The sequence below is a fragment of the Setaria italica genome, chromosome VIII, assembly GCF_000263155.2.
Source record: "Setaria italica strain Yugu1 chromosome VIII, Setaria_italica_v2.0, whole genome shotgun sequence".
NCBI lineage: Eukaryota > Viridiplantae > Streptophyta > Magnoliopsida > Poales > Poaceae > Setaria > Setaria italica.
In genome coordinates this window covers 29,112,541-29,132,387 of record NC_028457.1, presented here as the reverse complement: position 1 = coordinate 29,132,387, position 19,847 = coordinate 29,112,541, and the positions used below count along the sequence as shown (strand labels likewise).

Genomic DNA, 19,847 nt, shown 5'->3' with positions numbered 1-19,847 from the left:
GAATGCTGCTGTTTGGTGTCGATTATAATTTATATAATAAGCAGTTCCAGTCAGGTCAACAAGTCCTCGTCAACGTCTGGTCTCACTCATACAGCATGACGTGCACTCCATCAGGCTAACAGATACAAGCTATACAGACGTGTACTCTGAAAGTCATGGAATGTGAACCCACATGCTCGGGGAGCAGACGAACAGATAGCTCGGGCAATTGAAAATGTAAGCTATGGGTCCCACGAGGGTTGTACTTGGCAGCGATGTTTTGGGCAGTTGGCCCACGGACAGTGAGAGACCCACGAGGCGAGGTCGACGTGCCGCAGGTGAGCTGGTGGCCACGTCGAACCACGGACCGGCAGCGACGAGCTAGCGCACGAGTAGCGCTTGAGCAGGCAGCCATGAGGGGCAGAGATTCGAGGAATCGAGGGCGGCAAGCTCCATGCGGTTGCGGCACGCACGGCCAGGCTACTGCATGGACAAGGTGCCTCTGGGTACCGTGCGTCCAGAGGGAGGCGCAAGGATGGTGGCACGTGCGGCGGGCTGGTGCGCTTGGAGCCCATCACCAGTTGCAAAATCCAATACTAGAAACTATATTTTGATCGGCGCAAGAAATTATCTTTGTGGCGTAGAGCTCGCTTACTAAAAATCTCTCTATTTCTTTCTACTGGGCACATTAGGATTGTGTTGGGCGATCAAATTTTATAATTTTAACTAGCATTAGTTAAACTGTATGCATGCATAGTGTATAAAGGTGGTATAAGTAGATTCCAATTCTACAGACGCATACTTGGACCACAAATTTCTCAATGTATCCTCAGCTGCATAAAACCAATGTGAAGGATCTATAGAAATGAAGATATGATGGAGTAATATACTAATATTCGGAGTCAACATTTCAATATCTTGCTACATCAATAGATATGCGTCCTCAGTACTAAAATAAGTACACATCACGTGTTATGCTGACGTTGCAAGAAAGGCCAATTGGCCATTCAAAGAATATCAACGTCTCCATTGGTCCTAAGAACTTTGGAATGCGACCAGTTGACCCGTTGAGACAATTCCAGCTCAGATCAAGGTCCTCCAGATAATCCAGTGAAAGCAAAGATTGACTTATCTGGCCAACCATAGGAGTAATCGGGTCGCCTTGGTCGTCTTCGTTCTCATTACGAAGTTGAAGCTTAATTAAGGACGTGGCTGGTCCTGTTGTTACACCAGACACCGCTCCACCGGCAGCAGTCTTCACTGCTTTCCTGCCACGAGGAAAGAAGTCCCGTTGGGTCGGCGGTCTCTGTCTACGTACACTCTTATTCACAGCCCAAGTACCCCAATTGAACTCCTTTCGATTATTTGATATAAAACTAAGATGCATCTTCATGGCATCTACTACCACCGTGGCGACGTCTCAAAACAAATGCAATTTTTAAATTTTTCCTAAGTCTTCACCGCTTTCCTGCCACGAGGAGCTGGGACGGACTAAAGAGGTTTTTAGTTCCGGTCTAAATTTCGTAGTCCGTGGAGATCCCTTTAGTTTCGATTTGTAATACCAACCAAGATTAAAGGAATTAAAGGATCACCTTTAGTGGGTTCGAATCCCACGCACGAACATATTTTGCGTAAAAAATCGTGTGACTTGTGCCTCGCGATGTGACCGTGCGGAGCTTCCTGAAAATTTCTAATATTTTTTTAGCGCAAAATCCTTTAGTCTCGATTGATACTACCAACCGAGATCAAAGATCGGATCCTTTACTCCGGTTGAATTTTTCAGCTTTATACGGCTCTCCAACCGGGACTGAGGCCCTATTTAATACCAGTGCATACCGTGTGCCCGCCGGTTCCATGCATGACCTGTCGTCAGCCATGACGTCCAAATCGATCCGGTGGAAGGCAGTTCAGAATCAAAAGATGGTTCGAGTTTGTGACACGATGATAGTATGCCCTTTACAGTAGTAGCCCAACGATTATCTGGGCCGCTATTCAATTGGTGACCCATTTGACTAGTTCACTAAACTAGGCTAGCAGGCTGTCCGATCAAAGTTTGGCCCAAGTCGTCACCAAACGGACAGATTTCAGCTCCAGCATGCAAGCCCATGCCTCCACCGTTTGATTCGAAAAACAAAAGATTACTGCTGCTACTAGTACCGAGCTACACACTGATCAAGTCAATCCGAAGCTGTAACTTCTGCCGGCCGCAAAGCAGAGAAACACTGATCACTACTGCTGTGGCTACCAACCAATCACAACGTGTGCTCAGCTGCTGCCGTTCCCCGACAGCCGCTGTAAGAGCAACTTATGCTGAGGTCAACTCAAACCCCTACCAAAAAAAGTAGAGACCGAGGGTAAAAAAACACAGCTGGAGCAGGATTCTTACTTGGCCTTAGATTAGAGAAGCGCCCAAATCCACTTTCCTAACCCCTTCTCCCACGGGTGGCTGGGATCGAAGACCTCTACTCGTTCGTTTCTTCTGATTTTGATCCACACACGTATGTTTCCTCCCCCAGCTGGCCCTGATCTGTCCCAAGTTGAGTTTTTTCTCTCTTTTTTTTCCTGTTTTCCAATACCACTTGTATGTGTGGATGAAAAATGCTAGTGACGAGTATTTGTGAATTTAGAATGTGAATGCATGAGCTTTTGAATGTGAATGCAATTTTTTTGGGAATCAAGGGGGGCTAAGTAAGCACACCTGAACATTTTCATTACATCAAAGGAGATATTACAAGATCAGTCAGCCACTCCCAAACTGAGGTGGTGATCAGGATACAAATTGGCAGAATTAGAAGAAGAAAGGGAGTCACGAAGGATTACATCGCAACGCGTGCTCACTCGACATAGATGAAGCTTAATGCAAACTAGGCACACACATGCATGAAGGAACCACCACATTGCCGCAGCACCTGAGGACTGACACCTCGTGAAGGAACAAGCACCATGGCAGACCAATTTGTGGCCGACGAGTGTTGGCAATGGGAGGGCTAATAAGCCCCACCTGAATTGAGTCATTGCTACCCAATCGATTCACCAAGGGTAAACCAAACATTCACAGTTGGCCTCAGATGCCCGCAGCAACAAGCAGAACCAGCGAACACAAGTTGCTAGAGATAACACCCTCGGTCAGGCCATACGGAGGTGGAGCTCCTACCCGCGTACCGGGCACGATGCTTTCGCTGCACGGCATCCGACAAGATGATGCAGAAAGGAACTTGCCTAGACAGTGCAGAGATGCTTGGCACCCCCTGTGCACTGAGCGGGGAACTTTCATTGCATATCACCCAGAACCCTCGTTTTGCAACTATCGCACCCACCATGCCGAGACACCGAGGCTGTAAGCAGGATGCATACAGCCGGAGGTGGCGGGGATGAATGCAGACCCAGCAGCACATGGATAGCTCTAGCAGTGGGGGCACTGCGTGTATCTGCAGCCGGTGGCACAAGGAGTGAGGCGGCTCATGGCACCGCAGACGAGCCCCTCCCAACATCCCACCCCCACCCTTCCTTAACATCGTCGGCAACGGGCCCCCGGTCGAGGGGCCAGCATAGAGGGCAGCGAACTAGACGACCCAGGGAGGGGGCTGCACAGATCTGCAGCTGGTGGTGCGAGGAGGAGCAACGGAGTAGGCACAAGCCATCGACAAACCCTCCCAACTACTGAGCCACCTTCCAACCACACCTCCAAACCTCAGAACGCATCACCGGCGGCGGGGCCCCGGCCTAGAGGCTAGCACAGGGGGGCTGCGATTCCGACGACTGAGGATGGGAGGCGGTGTCACCCTGAGCGGAGGCACAAATGCCAAGGTAGTCGGGGGAAGAAGGCTGAAGACGGGGGTGGCCAAGATTTGAATCAACAAGATCTAGATTTGGGGCAAGAAATAGCAAAAACGGGGAGAAAGGTATGGAGGGGAGCGAGCTGAGGGTGCCGTTGTGGCTCTAGAGCCCGCCGCCATCGCAAGCTGCGATTAAGAGCGATGGCAGCGGGCGGGATGTCGCCGGGGGAGGTGGACTCGCGGTGTTTGGGCGGGTTCGACCCTGAGGCGCTCGGGTGAGCAGCTCAAGAGGCCGAGCGGTGTGCGAAAGGAGTCGTCACAATGTCACCTCGTGAATGCAGTTTAGATTAGCTGGAAAACTAATTTAGCTTGAATGTGAATGCAATTTGGCCATCAATTTTCCTGATCTTTTGTACAATACCATTAGCAATTTTTATTGTGTGAAATGAAGATTACACAGAGAGCGTACACCCTCAATTTATGTTTATAAGGCGTGATATGACTTGGTACGATCTTTCAAATAACACTTTGACCATTCATTTATCTGAGATTATGGGCCTGTTTGGTTTCACTTGCTTATGCATAAGCAACTTATAATAAGCAAATAAGTTGCTTATGAACCAATCACTCTTGCTTATGGGGTTGCTTATTATAAGCAAATAAGCAACTCTTGGGTTGCTTATGGGGACCAAAAGGTGCACTTTACACCTCCTACCCTCATTCAATGCACCCTATCCCTCTCTCTCTCCCCCCTCTCCGTCACCACTCAGGCACTCACCACTCCCCTTCCTCCGCGCCACCTGCCGCCGCCGGCCTCCGCGCCACCCGCCGCCGCTCCCGCCCGCCGCCCGCCTCCGCGCCGCCTGCCACCCCGCTCTCTGTTGGGCGCTCTCCGGCGCCGCCAACCCCTGGGTCACCGCGCACGGGGACCTGGAACGCCGGGATCGGGCGTGTGCAGGAAGAAGAAGGGTGGGAAGGCAAATTGGAGGGGTAGCAACACAAGGGGCAAATATGACAATGTCCATCTCATTCAATGCTCATAAGCAAGGGTATCCAAACAGCTTAGACTAAAAATAAGCAACTTTAAATAAGCAACTTTAAGCTGCTTATAATAAGCAACTCAAATCAAACAGGCCCTATATTATTTATGGTTATAAACTTATAATCATTGTAGAGTATATTTGAATACGAATCCAATCATATAAAAGTTGCATTATTAAAAAATTAATAGTCAAATTATTGGTCAAAGATTGCATAGTTTGAATCTCTATGTGTGTGCACGCCTTATAAATAAAAATAGAAGGAGTATATAGAAATACAGAAAAAAAATAAGCAGCGGCTGAGAAGTAAAGGTTATCGTTGGAGTTGTTTAAAACAGATAGATTAAAAAAGTAGGAAAGAACTACTCAAGAAGTAGGATCCTTAAATGACGGGTATTGCTGGAGTAAGTAGGCCTGTAAAATGGTGTGGAGCAGGTTGCCCCGATACGTAAACATCAGGGGATATAAACTGTAGACAAAAGCTAAGGCCCCTGATACACTAAACATCACTGGATATAAAATGTAGACAAAAAATAAAGTTAGCAGTAACCGTGCACTGTGATGCTAGCTTATTATCAAAACAACGAGGCACTGAATTAGGTTTCCAAACATCTCGAATGCACAGAGAAGAGAGATATTTGTAATCCTACTCGTATTTACCAAAAACAAAGCAATCCTAATAAACGGCCAAGATGAAACCATGCATGTGCTCCCTCCGTCATAAAATAAGGGTTCTTTTCGAAAATTTCAGACGCATAAGTAATAATGACAAATGAACATATTACCCCTAATTAAATTGTGTTGTATGCTTATTTTTCTGTATCCTGAATAAATGCACGTGCATGAAAAACAGAGAAATAGCACTAATTGGTCATTTGATTGGCTTCACATACTTCTCCATACATTTTTTTAATTAGTGTGAGTATTGCTTTAATTATATGTGGATCACTAGGAGCTAAAAGAACTCTTTGTGTGATAAAATTTGAAGATTAAAAAAACATTTATTTTAGAATGGAGGAAGTACAGCTTATTCCTGAAGTCGATCATATTTGTGCCAGAGAACACCGTGTCATCTCACTTTCTACAGGCCAAATTAGTTAACATCTTCATTGTTCGAGATTTATAGTCATGTATATGACTGTTGATGTAAAGCGAAGGAGAGTGCACTCATCCGTGCTCTAATTTTTTTTTTATGAAGTTCTAGGCTGGATGATTGAAAACCTCCATATGTAATATGTAAGGAAGCTAAGCGAAGTAGTATGAAATATGTAACTTGCATGGATGTACCCCTACCTTTTTCTTATGGATTTGAACTTATTCTCTCTAAGAACTTAAGTATTGATGAATAATTTCATTGCACATACAATCTTCTCTGAGTAACTTGGATTTGAATGGGTTGATGCTTGTAAGATTTGGATTTGAATGGGTTAATTAACGTAATATTAGTAGTAAAAGCTCCATTGATGAATACGAATTATAAAACAAAAGAAAAACGGAAGGGAAACACCGTTTAGTAAAACCAATCGTTACTAAAGTGCTATGCGCAATAGCACGACATGACTCGCAGTTTAGTACCAGTTGGTTTCACCGACCGGTACTAAATGGTGTATTTAGTACCGGTTGAGGTGACCGGTACTAAGTGGCGTGTCATTTTTCATACCATTTAGTACTGAACTAGAGGTACCGGGTGGGCAATAATGTGGCATTTAGTACCGAATTTGAGGTATTGTGCAGGCGGTCGGTACCTATCGTCCAGTAGATGAAATCATGCACGTACGATTTTATTCTGAGGTCGAACAGATTTGTACCAGAGAACACCGTGTCGTCTCTGGAACACGGACATTTTTGTTTGAGAAGAATCAAGACAACCTGCACCTCAAGATGGGTCCATTAGTCCTTTCGAGGTGTCATGATAGAAGCTTCTGCACGAGCCGCTGCGCGGCCACGTTTCGCCAGGGGTCCCATGACAAGATAATGCTGCCCCATACTGACACTCTCATGACTCCGGGAACCTTCCTCCCCCGACAACCACGAATAACGACAAGAACCTGTAGCGTGGTTATCCATCACGAAGCTCGAGCTCTTGGCAGTTACCACCTCCGAGTATAACATCCGCCACGCTACACACTGTCTCCGCAGGGGGCCATCCATCCCCGAAAGCTCAATCTCCGAGCAGGCGAGCACAGTGAAAACTGAAAACCACTCGAAAATCCCCAAAGACATTGGGGCGATGAAGGACGACGGTCCCCCGCACGTGGCGATGCTGGCGACGCCGGGGATGGGCCACCTGATCCCGCTGGCGGAGCTCGCCAAGCGCCTCGCAGCGCGTCACGGCGCCACGGCCACGCTCTTCACCTTCGCGTCCACGGCATCTCCCACGCAGCGCTCCATCCTCGCCTCCCTCCCGCCCTCCATCTCCTCCCACCGGCTCCCACCCGTCGACCTCTCAGACCTGCCCCGCGATTCCCTCATCGAGACGCTCATGTCCGAGGAGTGCACGCGCTCCCTCCCGGCGCTCACGGGCATCCTCGGAGAGCTCAAGCGGACCACCCGGCTGGTGGCGTTCGTCGCCGACTTCTTCGGCGCCGACTCCCTCGTCGCCGCGCGCGACGCCGGCGTGGCGAGGAGGTGCCTGTTCATGCCCGAGAGCCTCCACGCCCTCTCGCTGGTCCTCCACCTTCCCGAGCTCGTCGTCTCCATCCCCGGCGAGTTCCGGGACCTCGTCGAGCCGGTGCGGCTGCCGGGGTGCGTGCCGATCCCCGGGCCGGACATGATCTCACCACTCCAGGATCGGTCAAGCCCAGCTTACGGTTTGATGGTCCGTCTCGCCGAGCGTTGCCGCGCCGAAGCCGATGCCTTCCTCATCAACTCCTTCGACGCCGTCGAGCCGGAGGCCGCCAAGGTGCTGAGGCAGCCTACGCCCCGTCGGCCACCTGTATACCCAATAGGCCCGTTGATTCGGACAGCAGAATGTAGCGGTGCCAATGCTGCTGCTGCGCCTCATTCGCCACCTGCAGCATGCCTCGAGTGGCTCGACGAACAGCCAGCCAGATCGGTCATCTTCGTCTCGTTCGGCTCCGGTGGAGCTTTGCCGGCGGAGCAGATGCGTGAGCTCGCGCTCGGGCTGGAGCTCAGTGAGCAACGGTTCCTGTGGGTGCTGCGGAGCCCAAGCGACGAGGATTCGTTGAGCGACAACTACTACGACGCTGCGAGTAAGAAGGACCCTTTCGTGTACCTCCCTGGAGGGTTCGTTGAGAGGACAAAGAAGACGGGTTTCCTGGTGCCCTCATGGGCCCCGCAGATACAGGTGCTGGCCCACAAGGCTACTGGAGGGTTCTTAACGCACTGTGGCTGGAACTCCATATTAGAGAGCTTAGTACACGGTGTACCCATGGTGGCCTGGCCATTGTTCGCCGAGCAGCGGCTGAACGCGGTGATGTTGTCGGAGGGAGCTGGAGCAGCGATACGTTTGCCCGAGGTGAAGGATAAGGAGACCATCGCAGCGGCGGTGAGGAAGCTGATGGCAGGGGAAGGGAAAGGTGCTGTGGTTCGGGCGAAGGTGGCGGAGCTGCAGAATGCTGCCGCGGAAGGCCTCCGTGAGGGTGGTGCTGCCACAAGTTCCCTGGACCAGTTTGTGGAGAACTTGGTAGGCGAGGAGTAGTAGTTGGTCAAATACTTGTTTCAATTCTCTGCCACTTCATCGCCCTTCTTTCTTCATGTGTTTTTAGTCTACCAGTCAAGAATGATATAGAAGCACATATACGAAATGTATGCATTTCCAAACTCTCGCCTATGAAAGCAGGGGGAGCGCGGAACCACCTAAAACTCCTAAAACTCTGCGGTGCTTTAAAACTTGTATTATGATCCTAAATACAGACGACCGAAAACCTTGCTGCTGCTCCCACGCTCTAGCCTTCCACTCTTGAGCTTTCCATAAGATCAACATGCCAAATCTTCACGTTTTCCCCCGTATAATTGGCCATTAGGCACGAGGCCCGTGGTCCGGCCCATGGCATGGAAATTTGGCCGGGTCCATGCTTAGTGCCGGGCCTCACGTCAGCCCATGGGCTGGCTCGGCCTGGCATGATTAACGGCCAGCCCACTAGGGCTTGCTGGAGACACCTTTAATGGCATGGCTCATTACAGCCCGCAGGTCTCTGAATGTATTTGTGAATGCCTTTGAAAATCTAGTAGTATTTTCTATATGTGTTTGTATGTGCAATGGATCTGAATATGTATGTATGTATGTATGTATGTATGTATGTATGTATGTATGTATGTATGTATGTATGTATGTATGTATGTGCAATGCCTCTAACCTTTTGCCTTTAACAATCTGATTTGGTGAAGGGCTTTTTAATGGTTGAGTCGGGCTAGCACGGGCATAGTGTGCCTCATGGGCCTGTCGGGCCATCAAGTTGGCATAGCACAGCTAACAGCCCTTAGTGTCGACCCTGGGTTGCTACTTCAGCCCGTGGGCTGGCACGACACGGTTACTGTTCGTGCTTCACTGTGCTAGGTCTAAACATGCCGGGTCAAACCGTGCACATGCCATGTTGGGCCAAGTCGCCCGTTTGGCCAACTATATTCCCCCTAAGTAACTTGGGGACAAAGTTGACTGCGTTTGAGCACAAAGTGAGCCCATGTTCGCGGGCTTGGGGCCACTATCTTGGAGGTGAAGTTCAACATGGTTTTTTGCGCAAAAGGCCCCTGCAAGGAGGCTGGAGCCGTTAGGAGGCAGCCACTGGTGGAGGGTCTGTGAATGGGGAAGTCGGAGCTGTAGGGAGGCGGCCACTAGAGGAGAGGTTGTAACGGAGGGGCCGGAGCGGAGGGGGTCGCGTGCGGGAAGGTTGCTGCCGGCGGAGGGGGTTACGGTGGAGGGCCAGCAACAGAGTGGAGGTGGCAGCTTGGGGCGGAGGGGCCATGGCAGCAGGGACCTGAGCGGTGGGAGTCATGGAAAATTTTGGTAGCATCTCCACTTAGCCTGGCGTGAGGAAAATTTTGATAAGTTGTGGAGAGGGCACTGCTAAATAGGAGGAGCATTTGCATGGGTCGGTGGTGGTGTCACCCACCCATGGAACCTTGCAAATCATTTTCCCAATATTCATTAAAAGATTCCCAAAATTTGTTTAAACCGTAGAACATGGCAAAACCCTTCAAAAAAAATGGAAACTCCTAAACTCAAGTTACAGTGAAGTATAAAGCATGTGAAAAATGACCTTAGTATATTTGATAAATATAACGTTAAGACTGTATAAAGCTCAAAGTATGGTTTGAGTTTTATGAAATAGTGCGAGAGATGTATGAGTTTATGAACAATATATAGTCTACCTTTTGTAATGGTTTAGCGATTGTAACGGTTTGGATTGCTTTGATTTAGCTATTGAACGTTGGGTTTGGTTTTTGTTTAGCTATTATAATGGTTTCGATGGTTGGAATTGGTTTGACTGGGATTTGTTGGAGATGTTTCATCATTTAAATTGACTTTGATTCGTTGAAGATGTCTCAGAATTTAAATTGACTATCTTCTTTGGGATTCTCTTTTATGATGTCTTGGATTCTTTTAAGATTTTTTATTGTAGTGTCTTATACATGTCCTCTTGTCCATCACCTTGCATCCATGTGACTAAAATCTTTTATACTAGCAAATGTTGTTAGTCACATATGTTAATAGTATCACACAATCACCAAAATCACTTGTGACGTATGTTTGGTCCATTTTCCCAACACCTCCCATTGGATGTTTGGATGCTAGCAAACCCTTTAACGTGATCATGCATAGAAGGTTACAAATAGTGTATTAGAACTCTACATATCTGATAATTTAAATAGGGCAGGAAGCGAAACAACAGACAGGCACTGGGTAAGAAGATTTTATTTAATTTCCATCAGACATGATGGATGCATTATTGCACCAGTTAAACCCCTGGGCAGCAGCACATCCAAAAAAATAATTGTTTTTTTTGCGGAAGGCATGGTCCTTCGGTTTGCCGTGCATTTTACAAGCATCGCTGCAGATCTCAACCGTACAGGATTCCCTTTTCCTAGCCTTGTAGCAAGGTGTGCACGTCCACCACCCGCAGCCGAGGATGCCTACACAGGCAATGCATTATTAGCAGTAATGCAAGATTAATTGGTCAGTTAAACAGTTAATCCGAAAATGTCTAAAAACGAAGTGCGATTAAAAGTAGGGATGCCTACTCGTTGCTTCGCAGGACAGGGAGTTAGAAGAAATGATCAGAAGAACCAGCAACGGACTAACCATCAAGCACACAGCCCTTCCCATGCTGGTCTTGGTGAGCGCCACACGAAGGGAATATTTCTACCCTTTCTTTTTTGTGTCTGTATTGCAGATCTGTTTCGGTGTTTGTGGGTGGTTTTATAGAAGAACACCTGGTCAGGAATGTATGTGTCGTCTCAAACTTTATGTCCTCTACACTAGTATTTTGATATCTAAAACTAGGATTTGATGTGTCGCTGTGTATCCAATAAATACGTGCGTATCCTTACCAATCTATATTTCCAATGAGGCTTTAGAATTTATGTAACGCCTATGTTCTCATATCTGAAATCTAAGGATATCTCTGTTAGATTTGAATAAATTTGTCAGTATCTAGTTCACATATATGGTCACCTATCCTATCTACTCCCTCCGTTCCAAATTATAGATCGTTTTGGGTTTTCTAGATTCATAGATATTAGTATGCATATAGACATAGGATATATCTAAGTACATAATAAAATCTATGAATCAAATCAAAACAACCATAATTTGGAACGGAGGGAATATTTTGTTATTTTACAATAGTATTTATTACTTGTGTTTATTTTTTAGGTATATATCGTCTATAGCAATATGGAGCTTGGTTGATTCCAGATGATCTGGGCAATTGGGCAATTTTAGAATTGGGCATCATATCTCTATCTATACGTGCATGTCACATGCAATTGGACATGTGACATGTAATTGGCATCATATCTCTATCTATACTACTCAACGACATAGCAATATAAAGCGTTATTTGAGTCTTTGTCGTTTGAAGGAGCCAAACCCTTAGTGGTTGTTTCAACATGGATTAGGAAGGAGCGACAACTCCTCGATACTATGGGGAAAAATTTAGAGTCTCTGTTTCCCCTCTCTTTACATTCCCACATTTACTTTGTGTATTTACTTCCTGCAATTCCATGTCTTTTTTGCTCTTGCATAGGTTTCTCTTTTACTAATAGGAACCTTGCGTGGGTGAAAGATGATCATGTTGTTGTACTCTTCCTGCTAGCTAGAATGCTTAGCTAGTAGGTTTCAACCTTGGACAATATTAGAATTATAGATTAAGGTTTGTTTTTCTTGCATTAGAAATTTGCAATAGTTCCAGTTCAACCCCTTGGACCATCGATTCTTTCAATGTTTTATAGTTATTTATATTAAACATAGTTGTACATCAACTCATGTTCCCACATGGCCTACTAATTTCAAAAACTACAAGTTTCGTTTTTTTCTAAAAAAAAACTCAAGTAGAGTTTTACCGGTCAACCACCACGTACCAGATTTCCCTGGCTTCTTTGACCACGCACATATGACGCTTGCACGGACATTTGGCCCGTGGGCCGTATCTCTCTGAAACTCAGAAACTGTTTCCAATTCATGATTTTTTTTATTTTTTTATTTTTATTTTAGTATTTTGCAAAATATATGTTCTAATAAAAAAATTATAAATCTATAACATTTGAAACGGCTATAACCCACTGAAACAGCAGTATGTTTATTGGATCCACCCTACCGCCAGTTGAATTGGTGGAATTTTTCTTCTCTGAGCAGCATATCTTAAAAAAAAATCATAACTTTTTCATATCAATTCGGATGGAGATAAGCTTTATATGAAAATTGTAGATCTCCACGAAATCTACAATATTTTAATTCAAATTTTTTTATTTGGAACCATCTTGGTGCTCAAATAATCAATACAATATTCAGATGTAAACCCCACCGTCGTCTTCGTATTCCTGTCGGGTGTGTCATAAACGTCCCTATTAGAATACATAAAGAATTCGGGAAGAAATTCCAGGACAAGGCGTGTTTGGAAGAATAGGATTGTTCTGCTACATTTTAGGATTTGTTTACTTCTGATTCCAAGAACTAGGTCCTCAGATTTCAAGACTCCCTTCTCAATCAGGACTTAAACGCTACAGTTGAACCATTTTATCGACCGTTTGTTATGTTGGTTTGAGAGAATGCGTATTGTAGTCATGCGAATTTGTGTTGTATTTCCCCATCAAAATAATGCCAATCTATAGTTACCACCTCTCCCCTAGATTTTATATGCATGGTGGGAGTTGTTTTCTCTAGTGTATTTCCTAATGCCATGGAAATTTCCGACCCACTAGCAAATCAATAAAATTCAAAGTAGCACCTCTAGCTCTATTTCCTCCGTCTGCAGATATAACACCCCGTTTGGATGTAGATAATGGAGCTTGAAATTTGGAATTGGAATTGAAAACGCACCTCCAATAGTCTATTGGGTGTAATACCGTAGCTCCTCTTACAATACCAAGCCTTCCCCCTCTGTATTCATCGAAATTGAGCTCCCATCTCCCTACTCCGGCTCCTAACTCCTCCTCCCCTCTGTGCGCCGCTCTTCTCATCCCCTCCACCGCCAAGCCCCACGCCGGACTCCTCCTCCCATCCTCCATCCCGCTGCTCTCCTCCCCCTTCGTGCGCCACCACGCCAGACTCCTCCCCTCCGTCCACCGCCGCTGAGCCCCACACCGGACTCCTCCTCCCCTCCTCCGTCATGCTGATCTCCTTCCCTTCCACTCGCTACTCTTCTCCCTTGTGCTGCCAAGCCACACATTGGTATCCTCCTCCCCTCCGTCCACCGCCGCTTTTCTTCGCCCCTCTGCGCACGCTCTTCTCCTCCCCAATCCTCTCCGCCGCAGAAGCGCCACTATTCTTCTCCCCTCCACCATCACTCTTCTCCCCCCTCTCTGCCAACCCACTGCACCTGTCCACATAGAGCCGAGCGCCACTGCGTCGTGGCCTTCCTCCGGTCCGGCCCCATGTGAAGAAGATGAGACATCCATTGAGGAGGAACTGTGAATTCCTAATTCGATGTTATGTGCATCCAAACGAATTGGTATTTTCCCTCAAGTTGAATTCCATCTATCAATTTCATGTACATCCAAACAAGTACTTTGCATTGAACTTATTTCAAAGGCTGATTTGGTATTGAAGCCAATTCAATGCCAAAACCTCCAATATATATATATCCAAACGCACCCTAAGAGATTTTGAGTTTGTGTAAGTCAAACTATTCTAAGTTTGACTAAATATAAAAGATTATTTTTAAAAAAAATATAATAGATTATTGACATCTACAATCTACCACATCAAAGAAATAAACTATGAAAACATAATTCATAATGCATGAACCTGATGACGATGCTTATTTGCATTGTAAATATTATTGTTTTCTAGAAATTTGACCAGACCTCATATTGGGCAGAGGGAGTATTTCCTTCCATCAACTCACACCAATCAAACATAGCGTAAGATTCTTGATCTTTATAAATATTTTTCATTAGAAAATTTGTACAATGTTTACTATTCATTCCCAATGTTTACGTGACTTATTATGCTGACATTGCACGAAGGACAAGACAATTCATCTGTCAAATCACGCTGACTTATCGATGGTCCCAATCATAGGGAAATTAAGCATGTTGACTGTTGACCATTTGCACCAGTCAAATCATGCTGACCTCCTCGATGGTTCCAATCCAAATTAAAGCATGCCGATCGATTTAGGGTTGTTGGATCTTTAGTCCAGACTAAAATTCATGTCACATCGAATATTCGGAGGCTAATTAGGAGAATTAAATATGAGTTAATTATAAAACTAAGGCTAATTTCTTAGACGAATATATTAAGCCTAATTAATCCATCATTAGCATATGTTTACTGTAGCACCACATTGTTAAATCATGAACTAATTAGACTTAATAGGTTCATCTCGCAAATTAGCCTCTATCTGTGCAATTGGTTTTGTAATTAATCTATATTTAATACTCCTAATTAGTAGCTAAACATTTGATGTGACAGGAGCTCTTAAAGAACCAAACGGGGCCTAAGTCTTACGTGAACTGAGACCGAGACCACTAAAGACTCGTTTGGCAGGGCTGCGGCTTTGGCTGAAACGGTTGCGGTTTGGGCTTCTTCACTGAAGCAGCTTATTTAGCTTCAGCTTGTCTAGATAGAAAAATGTTTGACAAAACAGCTTCTCCTAGCTGTGTAACATGGATAAAATGATAAAATATCTATAATGACCTGATCCATTTTATTTTTATTTTTTGGTTTTCTCTTTTCTTCCTATTTTTTCTCCTCTCTTTATTTCCCCTTCTCTCTTTTTTTATTTTTTCCTTTCTCCTTTTTCTCTTTCCTTCCTATCCTTTCCTTCCCTTCCTCTCTCTTTCTTATCCATTCACCTGCCCAGCGCCCTCCAACGCCGCCCTGCCCCGCGCCCTCCAACGCCGCCCTGCCCCGCGCCCTCCAACTCCTCCGCCCATCCTCGGCCATCCTCCATCGCGGCTTGTCCGCCGCCGGCCACCACCGCCCAGCGCCTCTGCTCACGCGCCGCCGCCCTCAGGCCTCGTCTGCGCCCGCTGCCAGCCACTCCGTCCACGAGCCCCACCGGAGGACAACGGAGTCCAACGACGCGAGAAGTCACGGGGAGCCAATTTTTTTTGGCTCCCACTCCCTCAGTTAGTTCCAATCAGCGCGATTCGCGGAGCTTCTCCGCCGAATCCGTTCACCATCTGGTTGTTTGGTAGGTCTCCAGCTTCAGCCGGTGGAGAAGCCGATGCTGAAACCCTGCCAAATGAGGCCTAATAATTGGCAAAATGGAAAGATTCCTTATATAGCAATACCCGTCTTCAGTCTCCACGGAGCTAGACGAAGCCATTGTCTTTCTCGCCATGCATCCTGCTGCAAAAGCTCTTGCTCTTCCACGCCTTTGCTGCCTTCACGTTCCTGGCATCTAATGCAGCCAGCGGTGAGGGTGTAAGCTGCATACCACACGAGCAGGATGCCTTGTTGGCCTTTAAACAAGGCATCAGCAGTGATCCCTTGGACCTCCTTGCCTTTTGGCGAAAGGAAGGCCAAGGAGACTGCTGCAGGTGGAAAGGCGTCCGGTGTAGCAACCGGACTGGCCATGTCCTCAAGCTTCAACTTCGTAATGTGCACGCAAGCTATGAAGATTCTTCCTCGAACACGGCGTTGGTCGGACAGATAAGTCATTCCTTGCTCTCGCTGGATAATCTAGCCCATCTTGATCTCAGCATGAACTACCTCTCCGACTCAAGTGGCCGTAAACCAGAGTTCTTGAGCTCTATGACGAACTTGAGATATCTCAACCTCTCTGGCATACCATTCTCTGGTAGAGTGCCTCCCCACCTTGGTAACCTCTCACAGCTGCAGTATCTTGACCTCTCGGAGGGTGGTTATATGTACTCAACCGACATTTCATGGTTAGCTGGCCTTCCTCTGTTGGAGTATCTTAGCCTGAACACGGTAGACCTCAGCACAATTGTTGATTGGCCTGATGTGATCAACATGATTCCTTCTTTGAAGTCCCTAAGTCTTCGTTCTTGTTCACTTGTAAGTGCAAACCGATCACTCCCACGTATTAACCTTACAAATCTTGAAAGGCTTGATCTCTCGCGTAACAATTTTGACCACCCAATGGCAACCAGCTGGATTTGGAATTTGACTGTCCTCCACTATCTCAACCTTGGGGGAACTAACCTATAAGGTAAAGTTCCAGATGCACTAGGATATGTGACATCCCTCCAAGTCGCTGATTTATCGTGTAATGAGAATATGGGTATGAATCGTATGATGACAACAAGCTTGATGAAGCTATGCAACCTGACTGTCCTGGACCTCAGCATGTGTAATATTCATGCAAACGTGAAGGAATTGACTGTCCTCGAACAAACTGCTGGAGTTGCATCTGGCAGATAATAATATTACTGGAAACATGCCAGGTCAGATGGCACACTTGACCAGCTTAGTTGTTCTTGACATCTCATACAACAATCTAACTGAAGCCATACCACCAGGGGTGGCGCAGCTTGCTAGTTTAAGCATCCTTGACCTTTCTGGCAACAACCTTTCGGGACATATGCCATTTGAGATTGGTATGCTTGCTAATTTAAGCATCCTTGATCTCTCTGGCAATAACCTTTCTGGACATGTGCCATCCGAGATTGGTTTGCTTGCTAACTTAGCTGTTCTAGTCCTGAGTTCTAACAAATTGAATGGTGATATCACAGAAAAACATTCTGCCCGATTAGCAAAGTTGAAGCAGTTACACTTATCTATAAAGTCCTTGAACATTAGAGTTTCCTCTGAATGGCTCCCTCCGTTCAGTTTAAAATGGGTAAGTCTGCAATATTGCCAGAGAGGTCCACAGTTTCCTGCTTGGCTTCGATTTCAGGTGAATATTGTTAGATTGATCTCTTTCCCGATTGGCCCAAAGGCCAATCAGGACCTTGATCTGCGCCCTGATCGGGGGCGCTTACCCTATCAATGGGTAGTGGGCCCCTGTCGCGCTGCGCTATATAAACAGGGTGGGGGACCCGGCTCGGCTCACGAGGTTCGCCGGTAGCCAGCCGCTCCACCGACACACCTACCGATCTAGGTTGTGCAGTAGCGGCGGGAAGCACCACCGCCACCTCACCGCCGACCGGAGTCGGCACTGCGCGTCGCTGCCTTGCGCAGACTCCGTCAACAGAACCCGCGATGGCCAGCAGCTCTGCTGCTCCCACCTCTAGGGGTGAAGGTACCCCAATCTCTCTCTCTCTCACACTAGGCACTCACCAGGAACTCCTTGCTCACTCATGTCTCTCTCGAACCCGACTAGATGTGCTCTAGTGATCCTAGGCTAGGCCCTAACAATGGTATCAGACACCTCCTAGAACCTACTCTAGATCGGGAAAAGACTCAGATCGAGAAAAAGAAGAAGAAAGAAAAGCAACAGAAATTGGAAACCCTAACCCTAACCCTAGATCTAAAGCAAGGGGGACGCGGGAACACTTACCTGCTGTCGCCTTCACCGCCGCCGGCCATCGCCGGCGAGTGGCAAAGGCCGGCCGAGCCTCGGGCTCGCCGGGCAACACGTCCACCCGAACCACCGGCGCAACCGCTCGGGGCTCGGGGGAGGGCGCAAAAGCACCACCACAGGACCGCTCGACGGCGGCGCGCCCAACCCTCGGGTGGACGCGCTCGCCGGCGAGGGGACCCGCGGTGGCGCCGGCCCTTCTTCTCCATCTGGATCTCGACCCTTCGGGTTTTTGGAGGGAGGAAAGGAGGAGGCTAGCAAAAGAGGGGAGGAGGGGGGCTGCCGCGGCCGTGCGCCGGCGGGGCCATCCCTCCACCGCCGCCGCCGGCCATCGCCGGGCGCGGGAGAGACAGCCCCGCCGCCGCCGCGGCGAGAGCGCGAGGAGACAGCGCGCGGGGGGAAAAGAAGGAAAGTGGCTAGGGTTCCGGGGGAGCCGGCGTTTCGCCGGGTTTTGTTCCGCCGAATTTCACTGAATATTCGTCATCTGGATATCTCAAGCACAGGTCTAATTGATAAGCTTCCGGACTGGTTCAGTACTACATTCTCAAAGGCCACCTACTTGGATATGTCCTCCGATCAAATCAATGGGGGATTGCCAAACACATTGGAATTTATGTCCTTGGAAAATTTCTATTTCAGTTCGAACAATTTAACTGGTCCGATACCATCCTTACCAAGAAATCTTAGCATATGTTGGACCTCGCCCTAAACTCATTATCTGGAAACCTGCCATCAAAACTGGGAACTCCGCAGTTAACATCTCTAACTTTGTTCTCCAATCACATCACTGGTGGCCTTTCTGGTTCTATTTTTGAGCTACAAAGTTTAAAAGGATTGGATTTGGGTAACAATCTTTTTAACGGCGAGCTACCTCGATGTGTTCCACCCAGAACCCTCAGGTTTCTACGCTTAAGTAATAATAGTTTCTCAGGTGACTTCCCACTATTCCTCCAAAACTCCATGCAATTGGAGGTCCTTGATTTATCACGAAATAGGTTATCTGGAAAATTGCCGCACTGGATTGGAGGTTTGGTCGGACTACGGTTCCTATCTTTAAGCCAGAACACGTTCTCTGGTAATATTCCAAACAGCATCACAAATCTTACCAACCTTCATCATTTGGAGCTTGCCAATAACAGGTTGTCAGATGTCATACCCTGGGGCCTTTCAAGTCTGACAGCAATGACAGAAAAGTATGTGAAGGACCTTTCTTTTCAAATAGGAGAGTATTACATGTTCTCAGAGGACACCAGAGAGTACTTTTCTTCAGTCACCAAGGGGCAAGAACTGTATTACGATATTAGAATTTTCGAAATGGTGAGCATTGACTTATCGTTCAACCACTTGTCTGGTGAAATTCCAGAGGAAATGGCTTCACTGAATGCACTATTAAATTTGAATCTCTCATGGAACCACTTAAGAGGAGAAGTACCGGAGAAGATTGGGCTCATGAAGTCACTTGAATCACTAGACCTTTCAAACAACGTGCTTTCTGGGGAAATCCCTTCCAGCTTATCAAATTTATCATATTTAAGCTACTTGGACTTGTCAGATAACAATCTAACAGGGAGGGCACCATCTGGGCAGCAACTTGACACCCTCTACGCGGAGCACCCATCTATGTACAGTGGCAACAGTGGTCTATGTGGGCCTCCTATACTGAAGATGTGTCCAGGAAACAATGCGTCAAGGCAAGATGTCCAGAACAGAAATGAGCATGGTTTTGAGCCCATGAAATTTTATTTTGGACTTGGATTGGGCTTTATGCTGGGTCTCTGGGTTGCCTTTTGCATCTTATCGTTCAAAAAAGCATGGAGGATTGCTTATTTCCGCCTCATCGACAGCATACATGATCAGATATATGTGTTTGTGATTGTTACACGGAAAAGCTTGGCAAGAGAGGGATCTACTGATTAAAGGTGAAAATGGAAAATTCC

General features: G+C 47.0%; 1 protein-coding gene and 1 pseudogene across 1 annotated transcript; both read left to right on the top strand.

Moving 5' to 3' along the window:
• Window positions 1-6,943: 6,943 nt before the first annotated feature.
• Window positions 6,944-8,682, top strand: LOC101764150 (UDP-glycosyltransferase 72B1). The gene has a single exon (XM_004979429.3). It carries the CDS (start codon window positions 7,026-7,028, stop codon window positions 8,454-8,456), a length of 1,431 nt encoding a protein of 476 aa, XP_004979486.1. The 5' UTR covers window positions 6,944-7,025; the 3' UTR covers window positions 8,457-8,682.
• A 2,087-nt stretch (window positions 8,683-10,769) lies between these two features.
• LOC101785221 lies at window positions 10,770-19,827 on the top strand (annotated as a pseudogene).
• The last annotated feature ends 20 nt before the right edge of the window (window positions 19,828-19,847 follow it).

Excerpts from the sequence above, each read along its gene's own strand:
- LOC101764150 (XM_004979429.3), top strand. The coding sequence starts at position 7,026 with ATGAAGGACGACGGTCCCCCGCACGTGGCGATGCTGGCGACGCCGGGG.